Source organism: Lontra canadensis, unplaced genomic scaffold (assembly GCF_010015895.1).
Source record: "Lontra canadensis isolate GAN:19392208 unplaced genomic scaffold, GSC_riverotter_1.0 scaffold31, whole genome shotgun sequence".
NCBI classification, from domain to species: Eukaryota; Metazoa; Chordata; class Mammalia; order Carnivora; family Mustelidae; genus Lontra; species Lontra canadensis.
Genome location: NW_022631025.1, coordinates 4,828,553 through 4,848,607, shown reverse-complemented (window position 1 = coordinate 4,848,607; position 20,055 = coordinate 4,828,553). Strand labels below are relative to the sequence as shown.

Genomic DNA, 20,055 nt, shown 5'->3' with positions numbered 1-20,055 from the left:
ACTCTTCTCTTAAACTGGCTTACTTACGTGACTCTTTTTTTCTTTTTAACTCCGATGTTTTTTGACCTCCTGGCTGAAATGTCACGTTAATGTTACTTGTTCGTTTAACTTTAGTATTTGTATGCTATCTCTCTATTCTATGGTTATATTTACTAAAATTATAACTAACTTGTAATTCACTTTAGTCAGCATACTTTCCTGTCCTTAGGTAAAAATATTTAATAGTGTACAACCACTACCTGCTAGGCTATGAGCTTCTTGAATGTAAGGGTCATTTTGGGGTATGCGTTTTTTACCCTCTGCACCTTGCATAATACTCTAGGCCCTATTTTAGAAAGAGCTTGACCTGTATTTCATGGATCAGTGGAAGGATGATTAATAACTTTCAACCACAATGTGGAATTAAGAGAAGAAATATTTATTCTGTAAATATCAAAACTACACATGTGTATTGTATAAATACACCTAAATAATTATAAGTATACCCTGGTGGATTCATTTCTGGGCCACCACAATAAAGCAAATACCACAATAAAGCGAGTCAAATGAATTTTTTTTTGTTTCCTAGTGCATATAAAAGTTATGTCTACACTAAACTGTAGTCTACTAAGTATGCAATAATAGCGTTACATCTAAAAAAAATGTACATACCTTAATTAAAAATACTTTATTGCTAAGAAATGCTGACCATCATCTGAGCTTTCAGAGAGTTATAATATTTTTGCTGATGGAGGATCTAGTCTCTGTTAATGGCTGCTAACTGATCAAGGTGCTGTTTGCTAAAGGTTGGGGTAGGCTATGGCAATTACTTAAAATAAGGTAACAAGGAAGTTTGCCCTGTCAGTTGACTCTTCCATTGACATGTGATTTCTCTGTAGCATGTAATGCTGCTTGATAGCTTTTTAATTTAATTTTATTTTTTTCAGTGTCCCAAATTCATTATTTATGCACCATACCCAGTGCTGCATACAATACGTGCCCTCCATAATACTCACCACCAGGCTCACCCAACCCCCCACCCTCTCCCCTCCAAAACTCTCAGTTTGTTTCTCAGAGTCCACAGTGACTCATGGTTTGTCTCCTCCTCCAGTTTCCCCCAACTCACTTCTCCTCTCCATCTCCCAATGTCTTCCATGTTATTCCTTATGCTCCACAAGTAATTGAAACCATATGATAATTGACTCTCTCTGCTTGACTTATTTCACTCAGCATAATCTCTTCCAGTCCTGTCCATGTTGATACAGAAGTTGGGTATTCATCCTTTCTGATGGAGGCATAATACTCCATAGTGTATATGGACCACATCTTCCTTATCTATTCATCTGTTGAAGGGCATCTTGGTTCTTTCCACAGTTTGGCAACCATGGCCATTGCTGCTATGAAAATTGGGGTACAAATGGCCCTTCTTTTCACTACATCTGTATCTTTGGGGTAAATACCCAGTAGTGCAATTGCAGGGTCATAGGGTAGCTCAATTTTTAATTTCTTAAAGAATCTCCACACTGTTTTCCAAAGTGGCTGCACCACCTTGCATTCCCACCAACAATGTAAGAGGGTTCTAAGCCAGGGTTCCTCTTTCTCCACATCCTCTCCAACACTTGTTTACTGTCTTGTTAATTTTGGCCATTCTAACTGGTGTAAGTTGGTACCAATTTGGTTTTGTTTTGAATCTCCCTGATGGGTAATGATGATGAACATTTTCTCATGTGTCTGTCAGCCATTTGTATGTTCTTTGGAGAAGTGTCTGTTCATGTCTTCTGCCCATTTTTTGACATGATTATCTGTTTTGTGTATGTTGAGTTTGAGGAGTTCTTTATAGATCTTGGATATCAGCCCTTTGTCTGTAGTGTCATTTGCGAATATCTTCTCCCATTCCATGGGTTGCCTCTTTGTTTTGTTGAGTGTTTCCTTTGCTGTGCAGAAGCTTTTGATCTTGATGAAGTCCCAAAAGTTCATTTTTGCTTTTGTTTCCTTTGCCTTTGGAGACATATCTTGAAAGAAGTTGCTATGGCCGATGTCGAAGAGGTTATTGCCTGTGATGTCCTCTAGGATTTTGATAAGAATCCTGCCTCACGTTGAGGTCTTTTTGCTTGATAGCTTTTTACCCACATTAGAATTTCTTTCAAAACTAGAGTCTATCCTCTCAAACCAAGTTGCTGCTCTTTCAGCTAAGTTGAGGTAATATTCTAAATCCTTTCTTACTATTTCAATAATCTTCACATTTTCACCACAAGGAGGTTCCATTTTTTAAAAAAAAAACCACTTTCTTTGCTCATCCATAGGTAGCAGCTCCTTATCCATTCAAGTTATATCAGGAGATTGCAGCCACATTTAAATTTTTTATTTATTTTTTGAAAGATTTTATTTATTTATTTGAGAGAGAGGGAGAGAAAGAGAGAGAACTAGAGCGCACATGTGCAATCAGTAGGGGAGAAAGAGAGGCAGAGAATCCAAGCAGGCTCCTCACCAAGCACAGAGCCTGATGTGGGGCTCAGTCCCAGGACCCATGAGATCATGACCTGAGCTGAAATTATGACTCAGAGGCTCAGCTGATTGAGCCACCCATATGTCCCACATTTTCAGCTCCACTTCTAATTCTTTTGCTATTTCCACCACTACTGCAATTACTTCTTCCCCTGAAGTCTTGAACACCTCAAAGTCCTCTGTGAAGGTTGGAATCAACTTCTTTCAAATACCTCTTCATGTTGATATTTTGACCTCTTCCCATGAATCACAAGTATTCTAACTGACATCTGGAATGTTGACTCCTTTCTGGAAGGTTTTCAGTTGATGGCTCAGATCTGACAGAGGAATCACCATCTATGGCAGCAATAGCCTTAAGAAATGTATTTCTTAAATAATAAGACTTGAATATTAAAATGACTCCTTGATCCGCAGGCTGCTGAATGGATGTCATGTTAGTAGGCATGAAAACAGTAGTCTCATTGTTCCTCTCCAAGATGAGTATGAGCAAATGCTATGGGAAAAGTGGCACTGATAGACTTGCTTTTGATGCAGGGTTTCCAAAAACCTTCAATGTGTGTGTGTGTTTGTTTTTAAAAAAGGCAGTATCTGAGAAATGCACTAAATGAATTGCACTGAAACAGGGTATGCCTTCATTCTGTAAATGTGGTATTTATAAAAGAGTATGTATTTCTAGAAGAGTTTTATACTTATGTGAACATCGTGTAGTAACGTAAAGAACTTCTTTATGGGATGGTATTTGGACCTCTTGGCTTTATTTTTAAGTCTGCAACATAGAGAGGTTAAGTAACTTTCCAAGATCATAGTATCAGTTAAGTGATAGGACCTGTGTAAAACCAAATGCATGATTTGACAACTTAAGCTCATCACTGTGACAGTGCCGTTTGTTGAGTAGTCCTGAAGTTCCTCAAAGTATTGCATTTACATTTTGTTAGAATCCCTCTAAAGATTAATTTGGGAAGAATGTATATTTACCATATTACATTTTCTATTTAAGGGATACATCATATTTCTCCTTATATCCAAGTATTATGTTTTTCAGTAACTTTTTGTCCTCTAAGATTTTATTTATTTATTTGACAGAGAGAGAGAGCACAAGTAAAGAGCAGCAGGCAGAGGGAGAAACAGGTTCCCCATGAGCAGGGAGCCCAATGCGGGGCTTGATCTGGGGGTCCTGGGATCACGACCTGAGCTGAAGGCAGACTTAACATACTGGGAGCCATCTGGGCATCCTTGTATTTCAGTAACTTGATGGTTTTATTCATATCGATACATCATGTTTCTTCCTGAATTTTATTCATGATATATTATGCTTTTTCTGTCACTTAATAGGATTCAGAACCTTTTCTTAATATATATTTTTCTAACACATTATTGCTAGATATGAGAAATAAATTTTTGCTTATTATTTCCTTTTTCCAGTGTTATATACTAGTTACACTTTTAAAAAAAATCCTTTTACTCTTTACTCTGACATTTTTCTTTGTCTTTCTTTTTCTCTTTAAAAAAAATATGGTAAAATACATTTCATGAAATTTAACATCTTGATTTAGCTCTTCTGTTCTGGGTATATATCCAAAGGAAACAGAATCACTACCTCAAAGAGATATTTGTACCCCCATGTTCATTGCAGCATCCTTGGATGTTATCAGTTTTTAAATATTTTGTCAAACTGATGGGACAAAAATTGCTATCCTATGTTATATTTCATTTCCTTAATTAGAACCTGAGTTGGAGAAATTTCTCTGTGTTTACAGACTGGCTGTTTGTGTCTCTGTATTGTGTATTATCTTTTCATATGCTTTGACTAATTTTCTGTTTTTAATTGATTTATAGCTTTTTTCTCTCTCTATATATATATATTGCATATTAATCCTTTGATGTACAGATTTTCAGTTCCCCAGTCTTTTAACATTGTTTATGGTATCTTTTTTACTACCTATTTTTAATTTTTTTTTTATTTTTTGAGAGAGAGAAAGAGAAAGCTTGAGCAGGTATGGGGAGGGGCAGAGGGAGAGGGAGCAAATCTTAAGTAGGCTCCATGCCCAGTGCGGAGCCAGACATGGGGCTCAGTCTCACAACCCTGAGGTCATGACCTGAGCCAAAATCCAGAGTTGGGCCCTTAATCAACTGAGCCATCCAGGCATCCCTAGTACCTATATTTATGGCCTAATTGTGTTAGGTAAATGCCCGTATAGTTCTGATATATCACACACTTCTCTCATTACACTTTTGGGATAAATCTGTATTCTGTGTTCTTATTATGACTAAATATTGTTCATTGCTGAGGCAAGTAGTAGTATTCTGTAATCACATTTCCATTCTTACACGGGTTTTTGTTTTTCTGGGGATTAATCATTACTTCAACTTTTTTCCTTCATATGTATCCTTTCTCTGTATCTCTTTCTATTTCCTGTGAGCACTCTGTGAAGTAGCTCACTTCTCAACACATCTTTTTACATAGTCAAACATTATATGACTTCCGTTTCTTTCCTGGAAAAGTCACTTTGAGATCACTGGTTTTGCTCTCTCATCTGGACTGGAAGCTCTTTTGACCTTCACAGCTGTCATCTTTGGGCATCCTTCTCTTATCACCCTGGGAGTTATCTTGTCTGTTTTTACTTGGATCCCTGGTTTTCTGAATCTATTTGTCTTGTTTTTCTGCCAGTACCTGTTGGTATTTTTGTTGGGATTGTGACAAATTAGAAAATTAATTTAGGGAGGATTTTTACAACTTTATGATGTTGAATTTTCCTACCCAATAACATGGTAAATCTCTATATTCAAATAAAAAGTTACATTTTAACAATAGCGTTTTGAAGTATTTTTAAAATGATTTTGCTCATTTTTTGGTGAAGTTTAATATTAGATACTGTCTTTGTATATGTACTGGTATAAATGAGGCTATTTTTTCATTATATAATCTAATTGACTATTTTTTACATATGTGAAAGCTGTTTTTTGTATCCTACTATCTTAAGGAATTAATCTTTGTGTTGTAGTAATTTTATAATTGTCTTCTTTTGTATTCCCCAAGTATACAATCATATAATCTCCAAATTGAGATTGTTCTACATCCTTGTTTCCAATTTCTATTCTTATATTTCTTTCTGTGGCCTGATTATGTTAATTAAGTACTATGCAATGCATTAAGTATTGGGCTTTCTGTCTTACTCCTGATTTGAGGAGAAGTTCCTTCTTTCATTAAATAAGGCGTTTTTCCATTAGATGTTGCATTTTAGGCTGATTATATGCTCACTTACGTATGTATGATACAATCATAACATACCTATGTATGATTTGGTTTAGACTACATACATTTGAACTTACGTCATGAATGTTTTAATCTTAGCCATGTATACTTGGTGGGTAAAAATAAATGCTCATTTCTAATTAGTACCAACTTTTGTATCAGACTAGATAGATTTCTTATTGAGATGACTGACATATTTGTCTAATAAGGTTATTGGGAACTATAGTAAAATTATGGATGAAGAGTGAACTGGAAAAATATTAGCCCATGTTTGAGAGGGTCTTAAATATCATACACAAGAACTTACAATTCAGATTGGGTAATTTGGGAGCCACAAAAGACATTTGAGCAATTTAGAAGAAAATTAATTTGGGGAATTAATCTAACAACATGAAGTAAATTTTTAATATGTAACATGTAGTTGACTTTCCAAATGGTACTGATTATTTCCTTTTCTTTTCTTTGTTTAGGAAATTGAACTTAGCTCATTAAAAGAAGCTTTGTCCTTTGTGTCATTAATTGATGGCTATTATAGATTAACTGCAGATGCACATCATTACCTCTGTAAAGAAGTAGCACCTCCAATGGTCCTTGAAAATATACAAAGCAACTGTCATGGCCCAATTTTGTGAGTGATACTGACTTTAAAAGTAAATTTTTAAAAAGTAAATGAGATACTGACAGAATTTTACATAATGAAATGATACATGTAGGTTTAGGAGTTGAGGAACAAAATACTATCTTATGTGGCTGAAATTTCTTTTTTTTTTTTAAACAAAAGTCTGTTTGCAATTAGATTACATAATAATTAGAATTCTTTAGGATATCATTTGCTGCCTGTATTCCACTCTATAATACTTAATTGTACAGTCTGACATTTTGTTGCATTGGTACGTTTAAGTAATTCTTGTGTTTTAATTTTTTTAAAAATCCTCCAATTTATACTTCATTAATTTTGAAATACTGTAGAGGAAACAATGCAAAATTTGATAATTGTTATTATTTTTGGATAATCCAGCTCCCTCTATTAAAGCTTTGAACACAAGATGTATATGATGTCCCTCTTTCTGAGACTACTGCTGGGTAGTACTTTCTGCAGTGATGCAAATGGAGATGTTTCATTTCTCTGCTGTGTAATGCAGTAGCCACTAGTATAACTGAGGAAACTGAATTTTAATTTATTTTCTTTTATTTATTAATTTTTTAAAGTAGGCTCCCTGCTGGGTGAGGCTTAAACTCACAAACCTGAGATCAAGACCTGAGCTGAGGTCAAGAGTCAGATGCTTAACTGACTAAGCCCCCCATGTGCCCTGAGGAACTGAATTTTTAAATTTAATAACTATATTTAAATAGCAACATGTGACTACTAGCTACCACATGGATCTGCACAGTTACAGACCTTTACTTTAGTGCTGGATAAAGCCAACTATCATGCATAACATTTGTTTTGCCCAAGTTCTAGTTATCTCTCAGCCAATATGTACTTTAGTGATTGGCACCGGGCTTGAAACACTCGAGCAGAAGTAGTCTGAGTTTGTGAGCATGTGTGTTTTGACATTAACCTACCCTTAGTTAAATATTTGAAAACATATCCTGACTGATGTTTAAGACTTGATTCTGTCTTATACCTCTTATCTGTCTAATAATTATTGTTCTGTATAAGTTCTATATAAGTATTATTGTTCTATATAAGTATTATTCTATAACTTAGGTGGTTAGTATTTAAAAACTCCTACCATTCATTCTTTCATGTGTTATTTATCCATCCATTCAAGCGTTCTTTTATTTATTTATAGAACATTTACTGGGTACCTAATATGTGTCACTGGTTTATGTATGAGAAATACAGTAATGAATGAAACAGATTTTTCCTGCTTTCATATAGATTACATTTGGCTTTTATTTCAAGATGTTCAACTTCAACAAAACATATAGCACATTTTGAAAATCAGTAGTTTTTGTCACCTGCCGTAGATCTTCTATTATACTTTGGTATTATATTAAATATTAAAATAATCCATATGAATTTTTTTAAAATATTTTATTTATTTGACAGGCAGAGATCACAGGTAGGCAGAGAGAGGAAAGGAAACAGGCTCCTGCTGAGCAGAGAGTCTGATGCGGGGCTTGATCCCAGGACCCTGGGATCATGACCCGAGCCGAAGGCAGAGGCTTTAACCCAGTGAGCCACCCAGGCGCCCCATCCATATGAATTTTTATATTAGTAATTGCTATGTAGAAAAGATGCAAGTGTTTTACAATATATTGTTTGCATGGTAGGAGTAAATATGGTTTTTAAAATACTAAATTTTTAATTAGAAGGCAGAAAATTCAAATGAATAAAATGTTCTTAGTGATTTTGTGTGTCTTATAATCCCTTTTGTTTATTTTAAAAATCTGTTGAATTGGTTTGAACTTATTGCAAAATAGCTTGGTGTTTCAGTGTTTTTCCTTTTTCCTTGTAAGATAACTGATAAACATATAAAGTAGAGGGAACTTAAAATTCTCAGACTTTCAGATTTGACTTTTGATCTCTTAGATGACATTTTGGTCTTAATGTCATGGCACTTGCTACATTATCATTCAAGTTACTTCTTTACCTTTAGAATGGATTTTGCCATCAGTAAACTGAAGAAAGCAGGTAATCAGACTGGACTCTATGTACTTCGATGCAGTCCTAAGGACTTTAATAAGTATTTTCTGACTTTTGCTGTTGAGGTTAGTATTTTTCATTAATGGTGACGTTTTTCTTTTTTTAATTTTATTTCCCATTCCACTCTCTTCCTCTGGCACATGTAACATCTTTATTTAGTCTGTGTAATTCCCCCTTCATGTTGATCTACCATTGTTTCTTTTTTTTAATACTCAGAATTACAGCTCTGGATATGATAACTAGCATAAAAATGCTTAGTTTCTCTTAGGGATTCTGTATCAATAAATAAGATATAATTTCTAGACTTTTTATAAAAATATAAAGTTATTTTTAATGTCTATATTTGGAATTTATTTTTTGATGTTTGGATGTTACTAGTGTGTCATATTTTTTCAAGTCTCTTCAAGTCTTTTTTCACAAAAATGGAGATCTTTACAAAGACACATAGGACTAAAGGAATCAAAAGAAAATTTTGCTTTTACTGGTAGTGGTTACAAGATTAGAGTGAAATAGGTCGATGACAAACAAACAGAGCATTTTTAACTAGTGATTTTCCAGTATTCAGAATAAGGGTCTACATTATATTTGTTTTAAAGATAATACTACAAAAAACCACACTATTAATACAGATAATTTTGGATCTTTTCTAAGATTGTTTATTACCCAAAATATTTAAAAAGATACTATCGCTTATAACATAGTTTTTGGTATAAATCTTGAGAAACTTTATAGCAGGTTCCAAAATTTATCTTACTTTTCCAAAGTATAGCATGAGGATTTAGTTATTCAGTTATTTTAACTTTTAGAAAATGCATTCATATTTAGCATATAAAATAGATTAATTGTCCATAAATACAAAAGGTAGGTTACTCAATGTGTTTAGCATCATATAATACTAATAATCTACCCTAATTTCATTGCATCTTTTAATACAACAGTCCATTATATTCAATTATCAATTCAAAATGTATTTTTTTATGTTTACTGTATTTGCTTAGCCTAATATGAGGACTGTTATATTAGAGAGTGTTTGATATAATCTTGCTTTAAGAAATACATCTTTTGGAAAAAGTAGGAAGATATACCTAAAAAGTATTAAATTGATCACTGTAATTGTTTAATATAGACAATAACAAAGGGTTACAATTAAGAAAGTGCCTTTTTTTTTTTTTAAGATTTTATTTATTTATTTATTTGAAACAGAGAGAGAGAGTGAGCACATGGGGAGGGACAGAATGAAAGGGAGAAGCAGACTCCCTGTTGAGCAGGGAGCCTGGTGTGGGTTTTGATCCCAGGAACCTGAGATCATAACCTGAGTGGAAGGCAGACGCTTAACTGACTGAGCGACCCAGGTGCCCCACCCCAGCAAATAGTTTTAGGGTAAAGAAGACTTAAGGTATTTTGTCCATTTTTTTTTTTTTTAATAAATGGTCCCATGGAGGTTGAATATGCTAGTAAGAACCTCAAAAAATAGATGAAGAAGTTCATCGTATAGTACATAAAACAGACATTGAAAAGCTGAAGAATATTAAATTCGCCATATGAGAGGTAGCTGTGTAGATACAGTAGTGGCACAATGAATGGGTAATCACCTCTGCTTATGAGGGGAGGTCAGGGTCGTTAAAGAGGACCTCACAGAAAAGAAGATACTTAACTGGCTGTTAAGAAATGTCTAAAAGTCCATTGCTCAGAAGGAGAGGATGTATATTCATAGGTAAAGAGATAGCATGTACATTTATCAAGGCATGAAACAACATGGCATTTGCTTAAAATTTTTGAATTCGCTTAGTACAGCTGGAACATAGGTTGTATGTTGGCAATGATAGATGGTGAAGTTGGAGATGGCATCAGAAACCAGCTCATGGAAGGCCTTATGATGTAAAATAGTTTTAGATTTTATCTTGTAAATGACCAAAAACCGTTAAGGATAGTATTATTATTGCTAATTACCATTGCTTTCTTACTTGCTTTTTGAGAAAATCGACCGTTAAGCCATTTATGGTAGGGGTAGGTAATTATCATCTGATACCTTTTTGAGGAACCAGGCACTCCTATCACCCTATACCAGTACTACATTAAGATTCAGAGTTCAAATGTCTAAATGTTCTGTTGGCTGTTTTTGTGATAACATTTTTTCACAATAATTACTGTTTTGACCATTGTGATTTTGCCTTTTGTTTCTTTTATAATTAAACTTATATAGCGAGAAAATGCCATCGAATATAAGCACTGTTTGATTACAAAGAATGAGAATGGAGAATACAACCTCAGTGGGACCAAGAAGAACTTCAGTAACCTTAAAGATCTTTTGAATTGCTACCAGATGGAAACTGTTCGCTCAGACAGTATAATTTTCCAGTTTACTAAATGTTGTCCCCCAAAGTTGAAAGGTAAAATAATTTTCTTGTTAGTTTTAAAATACTTGTCATGGATTGTCTATATGGTAGGAGGCATCTTCAGTATATTGCTTTCAAAGGAAATAGAAAAGAAGCTGCTTGAAAAACAGAATTTTGTCTCATTGTCTCATATGAGCATCCTCAGATAGGATTGTTCAGTTTGATTTAGGTTGTCTAGACATGACCTGAAATCCTATAATTCTGAAATGGTATTTAAGAATGGTAACTGCATGGTATAAAATCCATCACTTACTGACTGAACTATGAAAGACTTCACTACCAGATTCTCCTATGTTTTTCTAAGTAAAACCTTCATACTCTTTTAGAATTTTAATTTCTATGCTTTTAAAATAAAGATAGTAAGATTGGAAATCCTTGAAGTAACAGATTTATTAAAAATTATTATTAAATTATTCATGAAAAATTGTATTAGTTGAGGGAATCATTACAATTTTGAAAGTTTCAAATAACTCGTTAAAATATATCGAAGTTCAGTGAGTAAATTCCTAAAATAAATTTCTGTTTATTAAAAAAATTAACAAGTTGTTAAGTGTTTTTTATATATATAGAACACATTTTATTTTCTTCTTTGGAACAGTTTATATCCTCGATATATTTTGGTTATACACATTTTTTTCATTGCTTCTTTTTTTCTGTTTGTTGTTGTTTTGGTTTTTTTTTTTTTTTGGTATCAGATAAATCAAACCTTCTAGTCTTCAGAACCAGTGGCGTTTCTGATGTTCCCACATCACCAACATTACAGAGGCATAATAATGTGAACCAAATGGTGTTTCACAAAATCAGAAATGAAGATTTGATGTTTGTAAGTCATTAGGTGCTAATTATTATCTTTTTTGTCCTTTTAAAACAACTGTTTTCTTAACTTCCTATCCCACATTACATTCATGGGACATTTGGAATTATTCCGTTAAACCTATAAATTCAAAAATTTATTTCAGTTTAAATATTTTTATTTCTTGTGCAAATGTGATACCAAACTTGAGTTAGAAATTAGCTAAACTAATTATTTTAAGAAAGGAATTTTATTCTCTTTTTAAGAATATAAAAATATTCCTTTGTGAATCTTAATTTAAAAATTAAAAAGCTTTGTCTACAAAAGACCTGTGTCTTAATTCTCAAGTTCTCAAGGAAGTAAGGGAAATGCAAGGGGTTAAAAATAGTTAAGGAACTGAAGACAGAGTGTACTTAGAGCTGATGTTTGGGCTGTGGAACATGTTAGGGGGTGGGGATTAGTTTCACTAATCAAGGGAATTAAGATCTAAAAGCAACACAAAGAAGTGCCAAGCCTTAAGACCTACATAAGACCAGGAGTTAAAAGTGAGACCATCTTTGAATTAAGTCAGGACCCTCAAGTAAATACATCCTCAGTGAAACAACATGGATTATGAAAAATTCACCCACTAGAAAAAGAAAAAAAGGAGTGTTGTCTGTTTTAGTTGGGCTCTTAGGAAAAAAGTATCTTCTGAGAATTTGTAACCATAAGCTTTTCAGTTTAGATTTCTTTATACCATCTGCATAATCTGAGAAACCCTAAGCCAATAAATTAAAATAAAAAGAAGTATTCTCCTAGTAGTACCCTGTGATGCTTGGAAGAAGCAAATACAAAATCTTTTTGAACGAACTTACTCTTGACCTTTGCCATCCAGGGTCCCCTCAAATAAACTACTCTAAACATGAGTGTTTAGTCAAAAATTTTAAAATATACACGGAAATAACTCAGGATTAAGCATGAGTCAGCAGACCAACAAACATCAAAATTAGACCTCCAAGAACTTCATAAAACAGACTTTTCAGATTGTCATGATAAAATACATGTACATGTTTAAAGAAACAAATGGAGTTAAAAACATGGAAAAGAATCAAGACATTATCAAAAAGACAAGAATGATTTGGAGAGAGAAAAGTATAGAAATGAAAATATATGCTCATTGACATTAAAACAAAACAGACAAGTTAGAAAGCAGATTACTCATGATTGAAGGGAGAATTAGTGAATTACAAAATAGACCTGAAAATTACTCAGTTAACGGCAGATAGGGAGGAAGAAATGGAAATTATGAAAGAGAGCTTCAGGGACAGGAGAGGGAAAATGAGAAAGACCGACTGATGTCTGAGTCCCATAAAGAAACAGTAGATAGAATTATACAGAATTATAAAGATAGGGATCCCCATGTGTGTAACAGCAAACAAAGAGTTGCTACATGACTTAATGTCACAAAACTAGTAACAGTAGAGCTTCAGTTTGAACACGAGCGGCTCTACTTTAGCGCTCAGGCTTTCAACAATTGTAAGGACATGCAAGAAGTTCTAGTAATAGTAGTAATGACGAACCCTTATTGAGCATTTACTATATGTCATGGACTGTACTCAGTGCTTTCATGTGTTCATTCATTTATTGTTCATAACAACGCTATGGAAAAATGATTCTTCCCATTCCTCAGAGGAGACCAGGATAGCTGCAGCCCAGAGAGATACATTAAGCCTGTCTGAGGTCACACAGCTAGGAAGTGGTGATGAGGAACAATCCACCTTCTGCCTCCATAGACCATACTGTACTGCCTTCTCTGTTACGAGAGGCAGACAGAAGTATTCGTATATAAGTAAGTGTAGGTAAACACTGACACTGTAAAAATAAAGTGATAATTATAGCTAATTTCAGGGAGTTTAAGAACATGGTAGAACCAAAATGTACTTTATTCATTAATCCTTCTGTTCTATCTTTTATTACAGAATACAATTAGTATTTGCTCATGGATTTTTAAAAACTCTTGTCATTAAACATGTTTCCTAATTCCTACATCTTCATTCTTTTTTTTTTTTCCCCCTTTTTTCTTTTGAAGAATGAAAGCCTTGGCCAAGGCACTTTTACAAAAATTTTTAAAGGTATAAGGAGAGAAGTAGGAGATTATGGTCAACTACATGAAACAGAAGTTCTTTTAAAAGTTCTGGATAAAGCTCACAGAAACTATTCCGAGGTATGTATATACTTTGTGTAGCTTATGTAGTTTCTGATATTTAAACATACGCTCTCATATTGACAGAACACATTCATGCATGGATCTCTTCAAAACTGTAATTTTTGAAATTATATTATTTCAAGGACCTTTCTGAGGATGCTTTCTGGGGGAGGCTATAGGAAATTATAGAATTTTTTTTTAAGATTATATTTATTTGTTAGAGAGAGAGTGAGCACAAGTGGGGGAGCAGCAGGCAGAGGGAGAAGCAGGCTCCCCACTGAGCAGAGAGCCCCATGCAATGTGAGGCTCAATCCCAGCACCCTGGGATCATGACCTGAGCCAAAGGCAGAAGCTTAACTAACTGAGCCACCAAGCCTTCCCTAGAATTTTTTTGATAATAACTTATTTCCAAATTAATTATTCTTAACATTGTATTATGGGTATTAGTACATCTCTGCATGTATTAAGGCAGGAGCTTTCAAACTTGTCTCCAATGTTTTATGGGTCCCACAGATTTCCTTCACAGCTTATTTTTTAAAATTTTTGACAGGCACTGTACTAAGGGACACTCTAGGTGAAATATTGATGGCTCTGGACATCATCCAGAGATGCTAGCCAGCAGAAAGCCAGTCATTAGTTGCCAGGATCCTTAACATAGCAGGGCATCAAAAATATGACATACAAACACTTAGGACACTTAAAATGTCTTAAATGATATTAGTGGAAGGTGACGTGAAACATCTGAGTGAGTGTTTTTCTAATCCAGAATACCACAATGTTGGTGATTTCGATCTTCCTCAACTGTCCCAGAAGTTCTAGTCAAAGGTTGGTTGAGTTAGAGTGATAGTCATACCATGCTGGTCTCCTGACATAATTGTCATATTTTATCTGCACAGAGAACATTCTTAATCCCTTGGGAAGTTATTTGAAGCTCTCATCCATTTACTTGAGTCCTTTATCACCGTCTCTGGTGTCTGCCTCTGTGCTCTCTCCCAGGTGCTGGGGGTCCAAGGTTGTTGATCTCGAAGCGTTTATGTAGCCCTGTGCCACTATTGCACGCTCTCTCTTTGCTATTTCTTATTCCAGGCTTACTCAGGGGTTTCCTCAGAATGAACTCTAGCATCGAGGTTGATAGCAGTCACAGGTCCGTATAAGGGAACCAACACAGCCTTATCTGTAGTCCTGCTGGGAATAGGAGAGAGTGCATTTCTCATACAGCAGACAGTATCTTTCTGACCTTCGAACATTTATAGACAAAATAATTCTTTTGCATTTTTTGTATGTTTTTCTTTTCCTTAGTCTTTCTTTGAAGCAGCAAGCATGATGAGCCAGCTTTCTCACAAGCATCTAGTTTTAAATTATGGAGTGTGTGTCTGTGGGGAGGAGAGTAAGTAAAACTACAGACTTCCTTATGATAATGTTATGCCTTCTCAGAGCATCTATTTTTGTTTATAGAAAAAATTTAATTTCAGGATCATAACTAAGTATCACTATAAACCATAATTTAAGAAGAGTTAAATATTATTGAAATCAAAAACTGTTCAGTTATGTCTTCTAAAAAAGGAAGCCATTTAATGAAATTAAAATACAGTAAACAGTTAACATACCTTATGTTAAAATGCCCAAATAGTAGAGTATTAGAGTAAACAAACGTCTTACAACCTTTCGTGGTAACCATAGCAATACGAATTATGGCTGGTTCGGTATCACTGGAATAACTAGCTATTTCAGTACAAGTTTCTTTGGAATTATTGAAAAAAACATAAAAATAAATGATAAGATGAATTTTTAATGGAACTGACTAAAATGGATATTCAGTATATTCTATGTCTAAATTTAGACTGTTCGTAAAAACTCATGAACTTTATATTCAGAAAATTATTTATGTAATTCTCCATTTTCCTTCATAATGTAGATTAAATATGCATCCATACTTATGCAATATTTCTTCATATATCTTTGAAAACTGATAATCATTTCAAAGGCAGTGATTTTCAAATCTGTTCTGTGGAGATATTTCAGTTATCTCGGGGATGATGAAGTGAAAGTAAATCTAACTACAGTCATGGAGACTTCTGCTCACTTATTCCCAGCTAGAGTAGTTCTGTATTTATCTTTTTTATTGATTGATATTTCTCATAATTTTCCATTTAAGGGAAGAAAAAAATAAAATTTTTTTTAAAGTTTGAAAACAGTGTTTCAGAGCAAGTAATTCCAGTTCTTATGCTTGCTTTTAGGTTTATTTCATTGATTCTGTGATGTACTTTTTTCACATTTAAAAATACCTGAAATTGGGAAGTGTGATATAGTCGATGGCGTGTCATAATTCAATTATGTTTTTCTTTTATGATACATAAAATAATGAGACTTACAACAATCAGTTGTATCTGTAAAATAGATCTTAAATGCCACATAAAAAAGTTTTATTAAGCTTTTATTCATTGTAACTCTTAGATATTTATTGTTTTTTTTTTTTCTTTTCTTTCTTTTTTTGACACTTGCCATAAATTTACCTGTGGTCAGTTCTTAATTATTAGTATATGGATTGTTCTCTAAATTAACCTTGGGCAGCAAAGCATTCATTAAATTTGTTTTAGTTACCCAACAAGGTCCAAAGTTACTAACTTTTGTCACTAGCAACAAAGTTGTTACATACCAAGTGAGAACTAAGTAATTTTAATTTTAGACCAAGGAAAATCAAAATTTGAGGTAAGATCATGATTTTTTTTTTTTTTTTTTTTTTTAATGTGGGGGAAGGAGGGGCCAAGGGAGATGGGGACAGACAATCCCAAACAGGCTCCACGCCTAGCACAGAGCCCAACTCTGGGCTCAACACAGGGCTCAATCATATAACCCTGAGGTCATGGCCTGAGCTAAAACCGAGTCAGAGGCTTGACCAACTGAGCCACCCCGTGCCCCAAGATCCTGCACTTTAGTTCATTTTTTTAAAAGATTTTATCTATTTATATGATAGAGAGAAAGAACACATAAGCAGGGTGAGGGGTAAAGGGAGAAGGAGAAGCAGACTCCCCACTGGGCAGGGACCCTGGTGCAGGACTTGATCCTTTGACTCTGGGGTCATGACTGGAGCCCAAAGCAGATGCTTAAATGACTGAGCCACCCAGGTGCCCCAAGATCATTCATTTTAAAACAAATGTGAGCCTGGTGGTGGGTATTATGGAGGGCACGTATTGCATGGAGCACTTGGTGTGGTACATAAACGATGAATTCTAGAACACTGGAAATAAAAAAATTAATTAATTAAAAACAAACAAAAAAACAAATGTGAAACATAGGCATGGTGAAGTATAGGCACTTAACTTACTGGGCCAGGAATTAACATGGATTACAATGTGAAAGTCTGTCAGAATTTCTTTAAAGATACTGTGATGCCGTGGTTAAACCTTTTGCTTGAATTTTTTTTTTTAATTTCCATTTTTATAATTAAAAAACCCAAATTTTTTCTCTCATTTATATAACTTACTGTTTATTAAGCATTAGAAACAGTAAAATAATCTCAATAAATTTAGATTTGAAATTGAGAACCTGAGCTTATTGCATTACAAATTAGTACTAGATGACTATAAATAAACCCTACACCCAGTTTAATTATTAAATAACATGTCTTAATGTAGAAACAGTCTTGGTTTTTGGAAACTTGGTCAGTACTAATAGGGCTGGGGATTTTTATATGTTTTAAAGGCAGTGAGGACTTTTTAGAAGCAAACATATCTTAATAGTGTATTTAAAATACACTTCTAAAGATAAAGCAGTACAAAACTAATTTTTGCTTTTTGGCAGCATAAATTAAAAGGATGAATAGAGTTCAAACTCAAATTCTCCTTAATGCCTGCAAAAATAGACATTGTTGTAAATTTTTATGTATAGAAGAAGAATCTCAGGAAGTTTTGATGTCTAAATACAGTAGTCCTCTTGGTCTGCAGCATATTGTTCTTTTTTTTTTTTAAAGATTTTATTTACTTATTTATGTATTTATTTGACAGAGAGAGATCACAAGTAGGCAGAGAGGCAGGCAAAGAGAGAGGAAGGGAAGCAGGCTCCCTGCTGAGCAGAGAGCCCGATGCGGGGCTCGATCCCAGGACCCCAGGATCATGACTTGAGCGGAAGGCAGAGGCTTTAACCCACTGAGCCACCCAGGCGCTCTGCAGCATATTGTTCTAAGACCCCCAATGGATCCCTGAAACCGAGGATAGTACCCAACCTTATATACACTAAGTTTTTTCCTATATATATATATACCTGTGATAAAGCTGAGTTTATACATTAGGCACAATTAAGAGATGACAACAATAAGTAATAATAAAATAGAACAGTTATAGCAGTCTACTGTAATAAAAGTTGATGTGGTTTCTCTCTCTCAAAATATCGTATTTGTACTGTACTCACACTTCTTGGTCTTGTAATGATGTGAGATGATAAAATGCCTGTGTGCTGAGATGAAATGAGGTGAAGAACATGGGTGGGCAATATGACACAGCATTAGGTTATTACCTTCTGACAGTAAGTTGGAAAGAGGATCATCTACTTCTGAACCTGTTGACTACGAGTAGCTGAAACCGTGGAGAGCAAAACCACGGATAAGCAGGGGACACTACTATAGTTTCATGGAAGAGAAATTAACTTGGTGAGAAATTTTCATTTGTTTAAAAAAAAGCAGCTATAACTTAGTACAACTACATAGAGGTATGCTGGAGTAATATATATGTAAATATAAAAATATATAGTAACATAATAATGACAGTATATAACATATATGTTATAGATAATTATATAATATATGTAATTGTATATAATATTGTATATATGTAATTGTTTAGATTTTGCCATCTTGCTATTGTGAATAAACTAACCCCCAAAATACAATGGTGTATAGTTGTTAACCTTTCTTTACTTTAATGAATTTTGCATAATTTAATCTCTTTACCTATAATACCCACATATAATTGTATATTTATAAATTTTAAAATTATATATATTTTTATCGTAAGTGTACTTGAGCCTTTTATTTTTATATTTTAATGCAGATATTCTGGTTCAAGAGTTTGTAAAATTTGGATCATTAGATACATATCTGAAAAAGAATAAAAATTCTATAAATATATTATGGAAACTTGAAGTGGCTAAACAGTTGGCATGGGCCATGCATTTTCTAGTAAGTAATAAGTATAATAGTCTATCAAAAACTTACTGTTCTGTCTTATGAAGCAATGTACAAAGGTTCTTGACTCAGGACCAAGAAATACATTAAATAAATGCTGAGTCATTGAAAAATAGATAAGAGATTATTTTAAGCATATATTTATTTATATAAAATCATGTTTTTGGAAGAGTTTTGTCATTTTATCAATCTGTTAACATTGCTGATGAACAATTTGTGTCACTTGGGTTTAGAGAATTTAAAATATGCAGAAAAATATGCAAAAAAATGCAGAAACCTGTTGTGCTAGTTATGGATAGCAGAAAATCCCCACAGAAAATGCCTTCTTAGGGTCTTTGTGGGCAACTGGACATATGCCTTCTTAGGGTATTTGTGGTCAATTGGACATTATATCCGGTGAGAAAGCAGTGTTGCCATAGAAGCAGAATGGTGGTCAGACTCCTCAGAGTGCACCTGTGTCTGGCCGCTGAACAGAAACAATATTTACTTACTTTTTAGAAAGGCATACTGTTTAAAATCTCAGGTTTAGAAAGTGAAGTGGCACTGAGTAGTTTTAATATATTCTTTTCATTACGGGTGTAGATTGTTGTGTCATTTGAAAAGTAAAACAGAAAGCTGCCGTAAACCTTTATTTCAAAGCATGCTTCCAAAGAAATGTTTACTAGTTAATACTGTCGTATTTTTTTCTTTGAATCCATGTTGGGACAAGTTTTCAAATATTTGTAGATTGATATTTGAATGTCTGTGCATTTAACTTTACTAGGAAGAAAAAGCACTTGTTCATGGGAATGTGTGTGCCAAAAATATTCTGCTTATCAGAGAAGAAGACAGGAAGACAGGAAATCTTCCTTTCATCAAACTTAGTGATCCTGGCATTAGTATTACAGTTTTGCCAAAGGACAGTAAGTTCTACAGGAAACGCATTTAACTTTTTATTTTTTTAATTTTTTTTTAATTTGAGTGTGGTTGACCCACAACATTACATTAGTTTCAGGTGTACAACACTAGTGATCCCACATCTTTACTTGGAGAATAGTATAAAAAGCATGTTGTTGATTTTTTTCTCAAGCTCTGTTATTGACATGTTCTTGATTAATCAGAAAAGTTAACCA

The 20,055-nt window shown here is 33.9% G+C and overlaps 1 protein-coding gene across 2 annotated transcripts in view; it reads left to right on the top strand.

The window, feature by feature from the left end:
- JAK2 (Janus kinase 2) overlaps positions 1-20,055 on the top strand; it is a 131,915-nt gene that overhangs the window by 88,319 nt on the left and 23,541 nt on the right. For both annotated transcript variants that reach the window (XR_004383716.1, XM_032866510.1), the window contains exons 9-16: positions 6,208-6,365; positions 8,344-8,455; positions 10,594-10,780; positions 11,482-11,609; positions 13,648-13,782; positions 15,064-15,151; positions 18,810-18,937; positions 19,707-19,845. Coding sequence is in view for 1 of the 2 variants with exons in the window: in XM_032866510.1 (XP_032722401.1) it covers positions 6,208-6,365; positions 8,344-8,455; positions 10,594-10,780; positions 11,482-11,609; positions 13,648-13,782; positions 15,064-15,151; positions 18,810-18,937; positions 19,707-19,845 (1,075 nt within the window). In the remaining variant the exon portion in view is untranslated. The remainder of the gene's footprint in view (positions 1-6,207; positions 6,366-8,343; positions 8,456-10,593; positions 10,781-11,481; positions 11,610-13,647; positions 13,783-15,063; positions 15,152-18,809; positions 18,938-19,706; positions 19,846-20,055) is intronic.